The sequence below is a fragment of the Leucopleurus acutus genome (genome assembly GCF_964270905.1).
Source record: "Leucopleurus acutus genome assembly, chromosome: 7".
Classification (NCBI taxonomy): domain Eukaryota; kingdom Metazoa; phylum Chordata; class Mammalia; order Artiodactyla; family Delphinidae; genus Leucopleurus; species Leucopleurus acutus.
This window is the reverse complement of record NC_139150.1, coordinates 37,241,040-37,258,836: the sequence shown is the minus strand read 5'-3', so window position 1 is coordinate 37,258,836 and position 17,797 is coordinate 37,241,040. Positions and strand designations below refer to the sequence as shown.

Here is a 17,797-nt window from a genome sequence, read left to right as displayed (position 1 = left end):
TTCTGTTGTCTGTCTGTGGTTTTGTTTTGCCTGTTCATTTCTTTTGCTTTTTATGTTCCACATATAAGTGAAATCATATGTATTTGTCTTTCTCTGACTTATTTCACTTAGCATAACATCTTCAAGGTCCATCCATGTCGCAAATAGCAAGATTTTATTATTCTTATGACTGAGTAGTATTCCATTGTGTGTGTGTGTGTATACACACACCACATCTTCTTTATTCATCCATCGATAGACACTTAGGTTGTTTCCATATGTTTGCTATTGTAAATAGTGCTGCGATAAATATAGTGGTGCATATATTTGTCAAATTAGTGTTTTCATTTTCCTTGGATAAATACACAGAAGTGGAATTGCAGGATCATATGGTAATTCTATTTTTAAGTTTTTGAGGAGCCTCCATACTGTTTTCCACAGTGGCTGCACCAATTTACATTCCCATCAGTAGTGCACGAGTGTTCCCTTTTCTCCACATCCTCACCCACACTTGTGGTTTCTTGTCGTTTTGCCAATAGCCATTCTAACAGGTGTGAGGTGATATCTCATCGTGGTTTTGATTTGCGTTTCCCTGATGATTAGCAAAATACAGTTCTTGAAAAATGTTCAAGTAACCTACAGGAAGGCAGGAAAAAGAAAACAGAAAAAAAAAACCCACTGAGAACAAAACCCCCCACAAAATAGCAGACTTAAGCCCTAACATTTAAAAAATTACATACAATATAAATAGTCTACATACCAATTAAAAGACAGAGTTTGGTAGAGCAGATATAAAAGCATAACCCAATTATATGATTGATACATGCAACTTGGATACACCTCAAGGGCCTTATGCTGAGTGGGAAAAAAACAATCTCAAGAGATCACATTTTGTATGAATCTGTTTATATAACATTCTCAAAATGACAAAATTATTGAGATGAAGAACAAATTAGTGGTTACCGGGGATTAGGGATATTGAGGGGAGGCGGTAGGTATAACTCTAAAGATCTTTGTGGTGATGGAGTAGTTCTATATCTTGATTGCACTGGTTCTTACATGGATCTACACGTGTGATAAATGGCATAGAACCATACACATTGTACCAATGTCACTTTCCTTGTTTTGTTATGTAAGATTTAACTACTAGGGGGAACTGGGTGAAGGTTACATGGGACCTCTCTGTATTATTTTTGCAACTGTCTGTTGCAAATCTATAATTATTTCAAAATAAAAAGTTGAAAAACCTATAGCAAATATCATGTTCAATACTGAAACCTTAAAAATATTCCCTTTAAAATCAGAAAAAAATCAAGGATGCCAGCTATCATTATTTACATTCAAAAGTTTATTGGTAGGCCTAGCCCATGCAATAATATCAGACAAACAAAATATTTTAGGTTTAAAAAGAGAGAAAAAAATGTAATTTTAGATAATATGATTTTCTACATAGAGAACTGGAGAATCAAGGCATAAATAATAGAATTGAGTTTAGCAGAATTATTAGATACAAGATCAATTTTCAAAAGTCAGCTGCATTTCTATGCAATAAAAATACCATTTATAATAGCAAAAAAGAGTGCCATAGAGAAATGTAACAAAAGATATATGGGACCATTTTGTGGAAAATTATAAAACAAGATATTAAAGGAGTAAATAAATGGGGAGACATGCTATTTTCAAGTATAGGAAACCTAAATATTTTAAAAACATACAGTCTCTTCATTTGTAGATTTAAATGTAGTTCTGATCAGAGTCGCAACATTAATTTTTGGGAACTTGCCAATCTGATTCTAAAACTTAAAAAGATTTGGTTATCATCTGAAAACCCATGTATATAATAGCCACATTAAAAAATCAAAGAGAAAAAAACCTTGTTATTTCAACTGATGCAGAAAAGAGTAGTCAAGGCACTGATGAACTAGGCAGGCGTCTCTTGCCTTACCGGGTATCAAGATTTTAAAAATAACATTATAGTTATAGAGTATTTGATATTTAAATGTGCACACATTATGACCAGTAAAGAAAAATAAAATGGATGTCAAATTTAGTACAGTATTCTAAGGTTAAAGTAGTGACAGCTGAAGCAGTCTTTGTTACTCTCTAGGTATTAATATACAAATTTAGAATAAATTAGTAAAACTAGGCTACCAGGATTCTGAGGATTTTATTTTGCAAGTAACACCAAACACAATTTGATGTTTCTTTAAAAGTGAATTGTGCCGGAATTTTACTGAAATCTGGTGCATGTAATATGATCATCAAAACATTGTAATTTATGAAAATAGTTAATTTAAAAATGGTAACTGGAAGATTTTATGTTTCAGTGTCCTTTCACATCATTTCTTTTACCTCCTCTTCCCCTCATTTTACAGAAACTGGATTGACAAAAATCTTCATTTTCCAGAACAGACAGAATTTTCATTTCTATCTGAAAACCTTGAGGCCTAAGATAGTTATGCTTTTTGTCTAAGGGCCCATGTAATGAAGTGTCAGAACCAAGTCTACAATCAAGACCTCCTTGTTCCTAGGCATTAGCAGCTGCAGCTTTTGCTCTACTCCCATGGGCTTAATGTAGCTTTTTAAAAGTTATCATTGAAATATTGGAATACACTCAGTTTTTAGATGGTATACCTTCATAATGACAAATACTTAGAAAAACATTTTCCTCTATGATTTCTCTCAAGGGCCTGTGTTTATTATTCAAGGGCTAGAGAAGACCCTGAATTAGCAATGGTTCCATCCAATTCCAAAGAGATACTTATAGAGCAAACACCATGTAATTAGTCCATTTAAATAGAGCAAATAAACCTAAGACAAATTAGTAAAAGCAGACTTTTGTAGATATAAAATAGGAAAATAACTAATAAAACAAATTTAATGAGAACAACATTGGTAATAAAAGCATTTTTATTAGGAGATGATCTTAACCTGCATGGATTTCCCCTTGATATGCACAGTGTTTTGTGGATGTACCTGCATTTTTCTGGAGAGCAGGTGTGTAGCTTTTGTTAAATTATCAAAGGAGTCTGTAATTTTAAAGGTTAAGACTTTATTGTAACACAGTGATGGGAGGGAAGGCATATTGGTGTAGTTTCGTTGAGGAGTAGGTGATGGCAAAAAAGATGGGCTATGCCTGGGAAAAACTGAAGAGGAACAAAATGTATCTACTTCATTTCTGGACTCTCCTGGTATCCTCTGTCCTCCCTTATGCTGTCTTTCCAAAGCAGGAGATTTAGAAAGATTTATTCTTGAAGAAATTAAATAGGAAAAGTTCTGGATTTAGGATACCACAATACCCTTGTTTTAGCCTTTTGCCTGACTAGCCCCCAGGACCTGGCACTCAAACTCTTAGAGATTTTGTGGGGCTAATGGGTTTTGCCTCTCATTGGACTGAAATACTGCTCTGTACCTTTTTCTCATGTTGTTCCTTCTTCTTTTTGCCTATCTATGTCTTATCCATTTCCTTAATCCCAGTTCTACTTCTATCTATTTGATAACAGCTTTGGTTATTAATCCCAACCTTACTCATCTGTCCTTTCTCTTTGGCATATTTTATCTTAACATTACATTTTGGTTTCTAAGTTGACAGTGAATTATATGATTAGCTCTTTTCCTCCATGTGCTTGCATTGTTTTTGCTGTCTCTCTCACCTTCCTTAGGGTAGTGACTATGTTTTTTTCTTTTTCTTCTCCTCCTCCAGCTGCCTCCATGGTGGCATTCTGGTGGAATGGAAAGAACTAGACTTAGAGTCAGATGACCTGAATCCTTTATCTAGTGCCATTATTTAATCCATGTGATGTTCCCAGTTGATTCTTAATGTGACCCAGCCACAGAACCTCTCTGAGCTCGTTTCTTCTTACCTGTAAAATGGAGATAAAAAGGAAAATTGACATAAAACCCCAATATCCAAGAATAGGAATGGTCCATTTTGGTGTTCTCACATTACTGGATGTAAACTGTTGTCCTTTAGAACTCCACTGCCTTAGACATTCATGCTCTTCTACTGGAATCCCAACTTCTCTGCAACTTTCTCTAACCAGCTCTGCAACTTCGTTTCAGTCCCTCAAGATTCAAGTTGGGAGCATGTGATTGCTACACCTAGGTCTTTTGCCTTTGGCTTTTGCAGTGAGTCGTAGGGTTCTGCTTCCCGTCTCTCAGGATTTCTTCAGAAGAGGAAGAGTATTTTGGTACTAGGGAGCCCAAAGGGCAAGTAGCCACCTCATCCATTTAATGCAGTTTTTCCTTCTTGTTTAACACCATTTTATACATAGTTGTTTTAATCTATAATTCCCTAATGACATGATGTTGAACATCTTTTCATATGGTTACTTGCCATCATTGTATCTTCTTTGGTAAGGTGTCTGTTAAAGTCTTTTGCCCATTTTAAAATCAGGCTGTGTGTTGTCTTACTGTTGAGTTTTAAGGGTTCTGTGTATATTTTGGATAGCAGTCCTTTATCAGATGTGTCTTTTGCAAATATTTCTTCTAGTATGTGGCTTGTTTCCTCATTCTCTTGACATTGTCTTTCACAGAGCAGAAGTTTTCAATTTTAATGAAGTCCAGCTTATCAGTTATTTCTTTCATGAATTATTCCTCTTGTATCTAAAAGACCATCACATGCCCTAGGTCATCTGTTTTCTCCTATGTTATTTTCTAGGAGTTTTATAGTTTTATGTTTTACATTTAGGTCTATGATCCATTTGGAGTTAATTTTTGTGAAGTCTTTGTCTAGATTCATTTTTTTTACATGTAAATGTCCATTTCTCCTAGCCCCATTTATTGAAAAGACTATCATTGCTACTACCATTGTATTGCCTTTGCTTCTTTGTCAAAGATCAGTTGACTACATTTACATGGATCTATTTCTAGCTCTCTATTCTGTTCCATTGATCTGTTTGTCTGTTCTTTTCCTAATACTATACTGTCTTGATTACTATTAACTTTACAGTAAGTCTTAAAGTTGGTTAGTGTCAGTCCTCCAACTTTGTTCTTTTACTTCAGTATTGAGTTGGCTGTTCTGGGTCTTTATCCTCTCCATATACACTTTAGAATCAGTTTGTCTGTATCCACAAAGTAACTTGCTAGGATGTTGATTAGGATTGCATTGAACTTAAAGATCAAGTTGAGAAGAACTGACATCTTGACAATACTGAGTCTTCCTATCCATGAACATGGAATATCTATTTCATTCTTTGATAGCTTTCATCAGTTTTGTAGTTTTCTTCATAGAGATCTTATACATATTTTGTTAGATTTATACCTATTTGTTAGATTTATATAAATGGTAATGTGTTTTTAACTTCAAATTTCACTTGTTCATTGTTTATATATAGGAAAGTGATTGACTTTTGTACAGTAACCTTGTATTTTGCAACCGTGCCATGATTGCTTATTTAGTTCCAGAAGCTTTTTGGTTGATTCTCTTAGATTTTCTACATAAATGATCATATCATCTACTCAACATAGAGGACCATGTCATATGCAAGAATAAAAATTTTTTTAAAGAAAAAAGTATAGAGAATAATATATTACATAATCATGTACTCACCACCTAGATTTAACATGTTAATGTTTTTCATATTAGTTAAGGTTAAAAAAATAGTATATTATGGATAAAGTTGAAGCATCCTTTACAGTCTCAATCCCTTCTCTCCCAAGATATAATCACTCTCAAAGTTGGTATGCAGTTTTTCCTTTCATGATTTTTATTCTAAAACTTGTATATCTATCCATCCATCCATTCACCCATCATACAGAGATATTCATTCCCTTATATTTTCTTCGGAAAATTCTAAAGCTTTGCTTGTCACATTTAGATAATTTAACATTTAATCAATCCCCTAATCTTTTGCTATTATAAACATTGCTTCAACTTATTAACTGGTATAAACTTCTTTCTGTACCTGTGGAATCTATCTATAGAGTAAATTCCTAAGTGTGGGATTGCTGCTAGGAGTTTTGATCTTTGACCAACAAATATAGTCATGTAAACACGACCATAGTTGGGATACAGACAGTTCCATCACCCCAAAATGTTTCCTTGAGTTTCTTTGTACTGCTGTACTTTCTATTATGGTTTTGCTTTTTCTAGCATGTTATGTAAATGGAGTCATACAGCATGTAGTCTTGTGTCTAGCTTTTTCACTTAGCAAAATTTGCTTCTCAGATTCATTTTTTTGTTGTGTGTATCAGTAACTCTTTCATTTGTATTGCTGAGTAGTATACTATTGTATAGATATGCCACAATTTGTTTATCAGGACATTTGGGTTCTTTCTAGGTTTTTGGCTATTATCAATAATGTTCTTATGAACATTCATGTACAAGTATTTGTGTGGACATAAATTTTCATTCCTCTGGGGTAAATACTTAGAAGCCTAATTGCTGGAATATATGATAAATATGTTTAACTTTGCAAGAAACTTCTAAGCTGTTTCTCAAAATGATTGTTTCATTTTGTGTTCTCATCAGCAATATATGAGAGTTCTAGTTGGTCCACATCCTCATTAATGCTTGGTTCTGTCAGATTTGTAAATTTTAGATCATCTAGTGGGTATATAGTGCTATCTCATTATGTTTTTAATTAACATTTCCTTGATGATTAATGATATTGAGCTTCTTTTCATGTGCTTATTTGCCACCTGTGTATCTTTTTTTGGTGAAGTGTCTGTTCAAATCTTCTGTCCAATTTTAAAAATATGGGTTCTTTGCTTTCTTAATATTGAGTTTTGAGATTTTTTTTATAGTCCTTTATCAGTCTTATCAGATACATTTTGCAAATATTTCCTCTTGGTCTATAACTTTTTAACAGAGTCTTTTGAGGAATACATGTTTTAACTTCTGGAGAAGTCTAGTTTATCAATTTTTTTCTTTTAAACTTCATGCTTTTTGTATCCAGTTTAAGAACTCTTTGCCTAATCGCCCAAGGCCAGTAAGATTTTCTCCTATGTTTTCTTCTAGATGTTTTATAGTTTTAGCTCTTACATTTAGTTCTATTAAACTAAATGTAATTTAGTTTAATAGGGATTGCATTAAATCTGTAGATTGTTTTGTGTAGTATGGCCATTTTAACAATATTAATTCTTCCAATCCAAAAGCATGGGATATCTTTCCATTTCTTTAAATCTTCTTCAATTTCCTTTATCAATGTTTTATAGTTCTTGGTGTATATGTCTTTCACCTCCTTGGTGAGGTTTATTCTTAAGTATTTTTTGATGTGATTTTAAAAGGGATTGTTTTTTTACTTTCCCTTTCTGATATTTCATTGTTAGTGTAAAGAAATGCAACCAATTTCTGTATGTTAATCTTGTATCCTGCTACCCTGCTGAATTCATTTATCAGTTCTAATAGTTTTTGCGTGGAGTCTTTAGGGTTTTCAGTATATATTTAGTATCATGTCATCTGCATATAATGACAATTTTACCTCTTCTCTTCCAGTTTGGATACCTTTAATTTGGACAGGAACTCTTCTTGATATCTGCTTATTCCCAGAAAGAAGTTACTTCTCACTCTTGTTTAAAACCTGTTGTCCTGGGCTTCCCTGGTGGCGCAGTGGTTGAGAGTCTGCCTGCCAATGCAGGGGACACGGGTTCGTGCGCCGGTCCGGGAGGATCCCACATACCTCGGAGCGGCTGGGCCCATGGGCCATGGCCGCTGGACCTGCGAGTCCGGAGCCTGTGCTCCGCAACGGGAGGGGCCGCGGCGGTGAGAGGCCCGCGCACCGCAAAAAAACAAAAACAAAAACAAAATAAAACTGTTGTCCAGATCTGTCCTGTTAAGGTCTTCTTCTTTTGGCATGAGTGGAATGAGGAAGTTCCTATGATGGGTTTTAAATAAGGAACATAAATAATTTAAACCTTAGAAAGTTACCTGGCATGAAATTGGGTGCCGTAGGAGTAATTTAGTTCCCTCTACCTCTTTGTCAGGAAGCTGTAAGAGATTTCTGCATAGAGTATGAGATTAGATTGGATGACTTTTAAGGGCCCTTCTAACTCTCTGCATTCAAGCTTTGATCAGAAGTCCCAGCTTCTTTTCTCTAATGAGTTAGACTTAAAAATCTAGTCCTAACTCTAGTGGCACATAGTAGTTACTCAATAAATGCTGGTTAAATAAATTAACTTGCAAGAATTCTTCATGGTGTCCTTTTTTTCTCTCTTGCAGTTAAAAGAGCCAAGTTCCAGGGTTCACCAGGTAAGGCCAGCCTTTAATTATTATGTTCTTCTCCCCATACTTGCTGTGATTTAAAAACATTCTTTGAAAAAATCATTAATTTCATTTGATTCATTGATTAAATTAGTTAAATTCACTAAGTTCATTAAATTAAAAATCAATATGGGAAGAGATTGGTCAAGGGGGTACAAAGTTTAAGTTATGCAAAATGAATTATTTCTGGAGAGCTAATGTACAGCAATGTGTCTATGGTTAACAAGTATTGTATACTTGAAATTTGCTAAGAGGGTAGGTCTTAAGCGTTCTCAACACACACACATGCGCGCACACATACACACACAGAGAAAATGCTAATTATGAGGTGGTGAGGAATGTGAATTAGCTTGATTGTGGTGATTATTTCACATTGTATACATATATAAAATCAAGTTGTACACCTTAAATGTATACAATTTTTAATTGCCAGTTACACTTCAAAAAGTTGAAAAAAAACAGTGCTGTCGTAAAACTTTAAAGAAATCTATATCAATCTGGTGAAAAGTTAGTCTCCTTACCTCTTGGCCAACTCAATTCTGCTTCTCAAAAGTAACTATTTTGAGGCTTTTATATACCTTTTCAGAGTTTTACTGTGTATGTGCATGTATACACTAATGGATCAGCTACACATGTCTTTGTGCAACCTGCTTTTTTTCCAACAACATACCATGAAAGTCTTTTCTTGTGTATATGTGTGTATACATATATCTGGTTCTTTCTTTCAAAGAGTTGTACACACACTACTATATTTAAAACAGATAACCAACAAGAACCTACTGTAAAAAAAAAAGTGTCCAGAATTTTGTTGTACCCTAGGTCCCTTATTGAATATTCAGGTCATTTCAATTTTTTTGCTATTATAAGCAATAAATGTTCTTGTGCATTTAACATTGCCTGCTTTTGAAAATGTATCTGTATGCTAGAGTCTAGAAGTAGAGAATTGTTGGGCCAAAGGTACGTATTTTAAACAAATTTGGTAGCTGCTGCCAAATGGCATTTCTGAAAAATTTTGCTTATACTCAGACCAAAAGCATATGGGTGTCTGTTTTCCCAAATCCTTATCAACGTTAGATAATATGAAACTTTTTAATCTTTGCTCATCTGAAGGTGAAAATGGTATCTCCTTACTTTAATACACATTTTCTTAACTGAATGTCAAGTTAGTTATAAAGACTTACTCTAGTTCCTTCTGGGGGCAAAAGGAGGGTACTGTGGATTATGGGGAAAAAAACACGATTGGGAACCCAAGAAAATCTGAAAAACCAAATCTGAGTGCAACAGGAACTAAAGCAGTTTCTGGGCCTACTGCTCTCTCCAGTGGCTCTGGGTTAGGGCTTCTCTTCTTTCTGAAAAGCTTTTCTGCTCTCCTTTCTCATCCAGCAGGCTTTTTATGCTTACCTGTCTTGCACACACCCCATAGTGGCTGCTCCAATAGAATTTATATGCCTCTCCTTCAAGCTTCAGCACCAATCAATTGTTACTATTTCTTTGTTTTCCCTACTGAAAATCTTTTGAGAGGGAATCATATTGGTCTCAGCTTTTGGTCAGCTTATGAATTGGCTGGCTGCTTTTGGGTGGCATCTCCTTTTGGTCTGGTCAGCTATGGTTGGACATGGGGAATGGAGTACAAAATCCTATGATAGAAAACAGCTTAGGGGTATACTGCATTGCCACTACCAAATATGGATGGGAATTCCCTCATGTGGGTGGGCTTGTATCCTCATATATCTTTGGTATAATTGTAGAATAATTGTAGGTATAAGACTACATAGTTTTTTATGATACTTAAGAGAAAGATTTACCTTCTGCTACAAGTGCATGACAGTGCCCATCTTCTCACACCTCTAACATAGGTAATTGTTTTAAGCAATCTTTGGCAATTTGATAAGTCAAAAATTATAGTCTTTTTTTTTCATTTTATAAAATTATGATTAACTTCTTACATAGAGAAGTGAACTCTCAATTCAGTGTCCCTCATCATGGCTGATACAAAGGAAGTAACAAAATGTGCTGTGTTAAGTCTTAGGTCAGATTTCTGAGTTTTGAGATCCAGGCCACCTACCTTTGTTTGGTACTCAATTTATACTCTCAGGTTAGAGAATTTCCTTTTTCTGACTCTGTGATAATATATATATTTTTAATGTAAGTTGTGCTTTAGGCCAGGGTGAATAGATAAAGCTTGAAATCCATTTCCTTTATGAGGAGTTTTCCTCAATTCTTGTCCCTGTAAACAAATAGAGGTAACTCTTTCCTCTTCTTCCTTCCTTTAGCACCTTTTCGCTTTCTCTGTGGTACTTATTTCTTTATACATTTTATTAATTTGCATATCTTATCTTTCCTGTAAGATCAATTAGATTATTATTTTTTCAAACTGCAGGTGGGCTATAAAGTCAATTTAGTTAATTATGATTAATATTTTAAAAATTAGAATAAAAATATCAATGTATCACATCTTGTATTTCATAAAGCTTTTGTTTTTGTTTATATGTATATATATATGTATATCTACTGGTCAAATATAAAATATAGTCCTTAAATTTGAAAAACACTATTGTAGATTATGCTTTTGAGAATAGTGTGTGTTTTCTAATTTTTCTGTACCTCTCTGCTTAGAATGATGCTATATTGTACAATATATAATTCCATTTTTTCTTATATATACTGTAATATGGACATTACTTAATTCCAAGGGCTTTGTGAGACTGGATAACCATCTGAGCACTAAGTATTATATCTTTGGTTTGCATTTTTTCAAAGACAAATTTAACACATATGTGACCCTGAAAGTGCAAAATGTGAAGAGCACAACTGTAGCAGTCCGTGGCGATCAACCTTCCTGGGAACAAGATTTTATGTTGTAAGTACTTTGCAGCAGCAGCAGCATGCCTACAACATTTGACAATATTTCCAAGGTAATCACATTGGATTAAACAAGTAGAGGCTGAAGATTTTGTGTATATCTAAGACTTATAAAATACGTTAAATATTTAAAAACACATTTTAATAGCATGTTAAATATTCTTTTTGAAAACTAGAGAAAGGAACAAATGAGGTGTGTAGTAGGTAAAGTACATCTGCAGTTTTGTTGTCTCCCGATTCGTAATCTATTTTCAGAGGCGAATTATGAATTCGAGTAAACGCTCAGTTTACATGGGTGAAAACACTACCTAGTCAGATTTTCCTGGTGGTCAGAATTAGGTATAGTATAACATACTGAGCATGATATTAAACCTAACTTAATCTTTCTTTGATTCTCAGAAGGCTTCTTGAAGGAATGTGGTTATGCATGTGAGGACTGTGTTTGTGTTTCCAAGTCACCTGCTTTCGAAGATGAGGATGTCTGTGCTTATAATCCTTTTGCTTTACGGAGTAAAATGTTCTACCTTCATCTAATTAATAAAAATGAGTAAATATTAGTAGAATTGCTTGCATATGACACAAAATTTAGTATATTATGATTCTAAGCTCTGGCTTTAAAAACTTGCTATTTCCTTTTTTCCTCTTAAATTTCAGCAATTTTTTTTTCTGCTCTAGGAAAGGGAACAAAAATGTACAATATCATTTTGAAGGGCTGACCAAATCACTTAGCTTCTCTGAGTGTCAGTTTCCTTATCTGTAAAGGTCTACTCTTGCTTACAAGGTTATGCTTATTTTTTGGGAAGGTGGGCACAAGGGGGTCAACCAAGAAAATGTATTAAAATTGCAGTGAAATTTGTGATTGAAGTGAAATTGCTTTGCGAGTTTTATAGTCCATCTCAGACATAGGATGATTCTTTTTATGGGGAAACGTTCCAATCCTCTGGGCTTTTAATATATTGCTTTTTATAGTACCATTTAGGAAACTTTATTATAATAGTTAAAGGTTAAGTTTATGAGGGTTTGGGCTAAGACAGTAACAGAAGGAGAGATAGAAAAGGATGGATAGAAGATGTTAAGGAGGTAGAACCAAGACTTGTCTTGGATGATTGGGTGAGTGGTGAGCTACTCATTAGGATAGGAGATAATAATATATCAGTTATGAACAAGCTTATATTTGAAGTTCTTATAGGACAGGTAAGAAGAAAGTTACAGAAGATAAGTTAGAAACTTGAACCTGGTACTCATGGAAGCCGGGGTTGGAGAAATATTTTGGTCAGTTGAAGCCATAGGCATAGATGAGAAAGCTTAGGGAGAGTGTGTTGGGTGAGAAAAGGGCCTGGGGTAGAGCCTGGAGAGCACCAGCATTTAAAGAGGGGACAAAGAGGACTAGGAAGGAGTGAACAGAGAGCAAGAAGGAGAAACGAGATAGTAGTGTCCTGGAAGCTGAAGAACTGGGGCTTCAAGAAGAGGCTAGTGGTGTCAGATTTCTCACTGGTGGCCCCTCTCTCAAGATTATGAACCTCATTTATTCCTATCTGTTATACTGACATCAGAGTGAGACCGTTTGTTTTTTCTTCACTAGTGTAAAGTCAGCTATGAACAGTTTTTTCAAGCCTCTTCCCTGTTAGCCACAGCACAGTTCTGGCTGTGGTATATAAACTTAGCAATCCTGCTTTCTTTTGATTTCCAGTTGGCTGTAATAATCACTCGCTGTTATAACTGTTCCCAGCATGTGAAACATATCAATCTTCTGCAGTCTCTCATCAGCACAGTAGCTTTATTCTTACTTGTTTATTTTCCAGTTTCCCATAGCACTTACTCTTTCAACCCTACTGTGATATGTGTGACTTTTCTTCTGTCTCCCACCTTGAGATGCTGTGTGAATTTTGTCCTCTCTCCTTCTGCACACAGGTTTTATTAGCTACATTATCCACCTTACTGCTCCTATTCCTTATTCCTCCTATCCTGCTCTTCTGTCACTGGTAACTCCATTGCTGGTCACTTGTTCCCCTTTCTCCTTTTTTTTTCTCCCTATTGTATTATGTGGTAGTATCTAATATTCATTTTGGTACTTCTCATTTATCTTTAGTATTTCTTTGTCCTATTTCCAGGACTAGATTGTTCATTTCTTAGGGGCAAGGAGGGCATCTTCACTTACTGTGAATTTGCCTCGCTCAGAATCTTGTATACATGTGTGCACATATACTGTTGATTGAGTTAACAGAACAGGAACTTCCCCAGAGCTCTGGGGATGAGGCATAAACAGAGCTCTCAGACTTCTCTTAGTTGGGCCATTTGAGCAGATGTAGATAAGAGATTTCTCACAGAAAATATCCTCATTGTTTGGGCTTTATTCCCCAGAGTTCCCTGAAGAACAGATTTTCTTCTTTATCTGTCCAAGTCAAGCTGTAAAGAAAGACCTCTGGCTGTTTCTTTTAGCTATTGGCTTGAGACGCTATTTAGGACTTGCTTTGGGAATATTGTGTATGTATCCCCAAGCAATTTTTCTTTTCCAGATTCAAAAGATTTGGGGTTGTTACATATATTTTCCCAAGGCTAATCAGTTAATTAGGCTGAATGAAACTGTGTGCCAAAAGCTCAGTTTCCCCACTGTGAATGCCCTAACATAGTGGCTGGGTTTGGTCACCTACTTTTTGGTTTTGAACAGCTCTCCAGATAGCTTGGAAGTTTTTAGAGATGGGAGCTAGGTCCTATATTGTGTGTCTTCCCCAATGTACCAAGCCATATGAATTGTACGTGTCAGTGAACATAAATGAAAAAAATGAACTCAGTACTTTTGTTCTGCTGTATTTATGTAAAAGGGGCAAATTTGCTTTGCTTCACTTGTTTTCAGCACACTTGATATGAATTTTATGGCTATAAGGCCACATCCCAAACTAGTGAATCTGAGAACATGTATCTTAATAGTACAACAGGGAAGCCAAGCTATCTCTAAAGCACAAACTTGAAACTTCTACATGTGATGAATAGCTATTGTTTTCCTGAGGATACCTTTCTGCTTTTCCTGCTGGAATTGGCCTTTTCTCATCTTTCTTGCATTTCCCCTCAAATAACCTTGTGTTTCCATAAGAGCTTTCTGGAGAATGTTTTTAGCATTCACATAAGCGTTTGCTTGTTTCACCTTAAGTCCATAATTATTTTTGAGTTAGCCCTTCCAAGCTGATATTCTTCCATGTATGACACTGCTTTTGCTTAGTGGTCACCTGGCTCCCTGGAATCATTTCTTTTTAAATAATTTTTCCTAGTTATTATTACAGGAAAATCATTGTGTTTATCATTATCCTGTGATCATTTTGTTTATCAGTGACAGTACCTGCTTTAACTGATAATGAACTAGCACACTCCAGTGTCCCTCACCTGCCTCTGAGCACATGTTCCCATCAAACTTAGATCTTCTCATGGGCCCTTTTACTTTTGCTTGGATTCCCTTTCATATTTGTCATAAAGAAGCCTTGCTTTTTCCTCATAGTTCCCTGTATCCAGAGGTATAAGTTGCAGGCAGTGCTAGTATTACAATAAAACATATAAAACTGTTGCTTAAGTTTGGAGATTGTAGACAGACATTCCTGGCAGTAATGCCCTCATTGCTTGGCTTCATTGTTCTTGTGAAACTGTATTAGTCTAACAATGATTGTAGCTCCAAAGGAGAGGGGACAGACTGACAGAGGCATTTTTCTGTGCATACCCTACATAGGTTTCTGGGAACCTAAAGAGTGGTTGCAGGATTAGGGACATTTTGATTTTTCCCTGATGACAGGATCTTGATCAGGACATACTCAAGGTTTAGCAAAACAGGAGATGTAGATGTTTCTTTCATACTACCTGGTTTTCTAAAAAAGGGCTTTCTTCTTTCCTTCAGTGAGATTAGTCGTCTGGACCTGGGTCTAAGTGTGGAAGTATGGAACAAAGGACTGATCTGGGACACCATGGTGGGGACTGTGTGGATTGCACTGAAGACAATTCGTCAGTCAGATGAGGTCAGTCAGTGCATTGCCCATTTGGAGGTAGGGTTCTAGCCCTTGCTTCTCTGAGTCCTAGCTCCATTCAGCTAATGTTCATCCATATATCTCAGATTTCTCTGCCCCCTTCCTAATTAGAGGACATAAAACCAGCTTACTCCTAATGTCACCGAGAGGTTCAGGGGATTTTATCTAAGGCCTTCCCTCTGTCCTGTGACTGAACTCAGAGGTGCCAGAGTACCTATTTAGCCTTATCAGGTAGATAGCCCCTTCTGAGTACTCTGTGTGTGTGTGGTGGTGGTGGGGTGCGTGGGATCAGCAGGGTGAAGGAGGGGAGTGCGAGGGAGGGGGAGAGAGGGGTGGGGGGAGAGGGAGAGAGAGAGAGAGAGTGAGTGTGTGTGTGTGTGTGTGTGAGAGAGAGAGAGAGAGAGAGAGAGAGATCTAGGATACCTGTAGCTTCTGCATTCCCTCTAAGACACTGTTCTGAGAGGAGTCCCATTAAACTTCCTCAGCCAGCTCTTTGAGTCACCTATCCCAGGGACCTGATTTCAGTCTTCCTTCTTCCACATATAATCCTAACAGAGTTTAAGGAACTACAGGCTTGGCAATTGGTAATCACACTTGTCTTAATACACTATTTTCAAGACTGAATTTCCACTCTACTTTACCAGATTAGAACATAACTCAGCATAATTTCCCTATGACACTCACTTTGAATATTTTCACTGTGGTCCCAGTTCAGGTCAACTTAACTAGCCATGTTACTAGCTCTTTAGTGATTAGAACTAGTGACACATTAAGTGACATAGTCATTAAGTATTGTACAGATTAAATATTGATCCATGGAGATGCTTTGTTTTTGAGTTTAGCGCTCTGGAAATTCTATCCTCGGTGGGCTGGCAGAAAGCTGAGCACAGTGAAAGCTGCTCTCCCACCGAAGAGGGAGAACAGAAGCCACATACAGCAGAGGCAGGTGGTGACTCTGATGTGTTTGCCTCATTAGGATATGTGAATGGCCCTCAGAAGCCCTCTGACAAGGAAAATGAGAGAAAAAGACCTGGCCCTTTAACCAAGAGGGGAGTCATGAAAGAGTGAAGTTTAATCTTAGATCTCTTTTCTAGGAAGGGCCTGGGGAATGGTCCACGTTGGAGGCAGAGACATTAATGAAAGATGATGAGATCTGTGGAACTAAAAACCCAACTCCCCATAAAATTTTGCTGGATACAAGATTTGAGTTGCCTTTTGGTGAGTCTGATTAGATTTTAAAAAACATTTAATACTTTTTACCACATTGTTTGAAATTGTTTGTTAGTTGTTGTCTTACTGTGTCTTTTGTCAGCCATATCCTTTCAGGGCATTCTGTCTTCCACTCCATTCCCTGTAACACCTAGCTCAGGAATGTGCAAAGTAGACTCTAGAATGGTGCTCATTAAAGAATCCACACTGGGCTTCCCTGGTGGCGCAGTGGTTGGGGGTCCGCCTGCCGATGCAGGGGACGCGGGTTCGTGCCCCGGTCCGGGAGGATCCCGCGTGCCGCGGAGCGGCTGGGCCCGTGAGCCATGGCCGCTGAGCCTGTGTGTCTGGAGCCTGTGCTCCTCAACGGGAGAGGCCACAACAGTGAGAGGCCTGTGTACCGCAAAAAAAAAAAAAAAAAAAAGAATCCACACTGAAAGCATTCTTTTCAAGTCATTTAGTTTCTTATAACTATTTATTATAATAAAATACCTGCTTGTCAGAGAATATCAATGATTTATTCTTTTGATAATATTTTAACATTTATTGCCTTGAAGTGAATATATACCTTGTGATTTGTTAATTTAAGCATTGAAGTAGCACTAATAAATAGAATAGTAATTTACAAAGTAATTTTAAAAATCACACAAAAAGGGCTTCCCTGGTGGCTCAGTGGTTAAGAATCCACTTGCCAACGCAGGGGACAGGGTTCTAGCCCTGGTCCGGGAAGATCCCACGTGCTGTGGAGCAACTAAGCCCGTGCGCTGCAACTACTGAGCCTGTGCTCTAGAGCCTGCCAGCCACAACTACTGAGCCTGCGCCTGGAGCCTGTACTCCGCAACAAGAGAAGCCACTGCAATGAGTAGCCCATGCACCACAACGAAGAGTAGCCCCGGCTCAGCACAACTAGAGAAAGCCGACGCAGCAATGAAGACCCAACATAGCCAAAAAAAGAAAAAAGAAAAAATCACACAAAAATACATGTTCCTTATAAAAATTCAAATAGCATGGAAATGTACATGGATAAAAAGTTAAGTTTCTTTTCCTCCTTCTTTTGACCTCCTTTGCATTCCCCAGAAATAAACCACTGTTAACTTTCTTGTGTCTTGGTTTAGGCACAAGAAATTTCTTCTCTAGAAATTTATTTTGACAAAATTTGGGTCATACTCTATGTACTATATATGGTGATAGTATTGTATAAACTAAAGCATATTATCTTGGACATCATTTCATGTTATACTTTAAGATCTATCTTGCTGATCTCAACAGCTGCTTTATATCATAAGTTATCTAACCAATCCTTTTTTTTTTGCAATCCTTTATTGATTGACATTTAGGTTGTTTCCAGTTTTTTTTTGATATACCACTGTAATGAACAGCTTTATCTATGCCCATTTATGAATCTAGGATAAATTCCTTAAAGTAGAATTTAAGGAATAGGTCAAATGTACAAACAAGAAATAATGGAAAGGGTGTGGAGAAAAGGGAACCTTCCTACACTGTTGATGGGAAAGAAGATTGGTACAGCCACTATGGAGAA

At 36.5% G+C, this 17,797-nt stretch overlaps 1 protein-coding gene across 4 annotated transcripts in view; it reads left to right on the top strand.

Moving 5' to 3' along the window:
- Window positions 1-17,797, top strand: part of UNC13B (unc-13 homolog B) — a gene marked incomplete at its 5' end in the record, with an annotated part of 226,251 nt that overhangs the window by 46,230 nt on the left and 162,224 nt on the right. For all 4 annotated transcript variants that reach the window (XM_082842533.1, XM_082842532.1, XM_082842534.1 and 1 more), the window contains 4 exons: window positions 8,141-8,170; window positions 10,943-11,042; window positions 14,925-15,042; window positions 16,146-16,269. In XM_082842533.1, coding sequence (XP_082698659.1) covers window positions 8,141-8,170; window positions 10,943-11,042; window positions 14,925-15,042; window positions 16,146-16,269 — 372 coding nt within the window. The remainder of the gene's footprint in view (window positions 1-8,140; window positions 8,171-10,942; window positions 11,043-14,924; window positions 15,043-16,145; window positions 16,270-17,797) is intronic.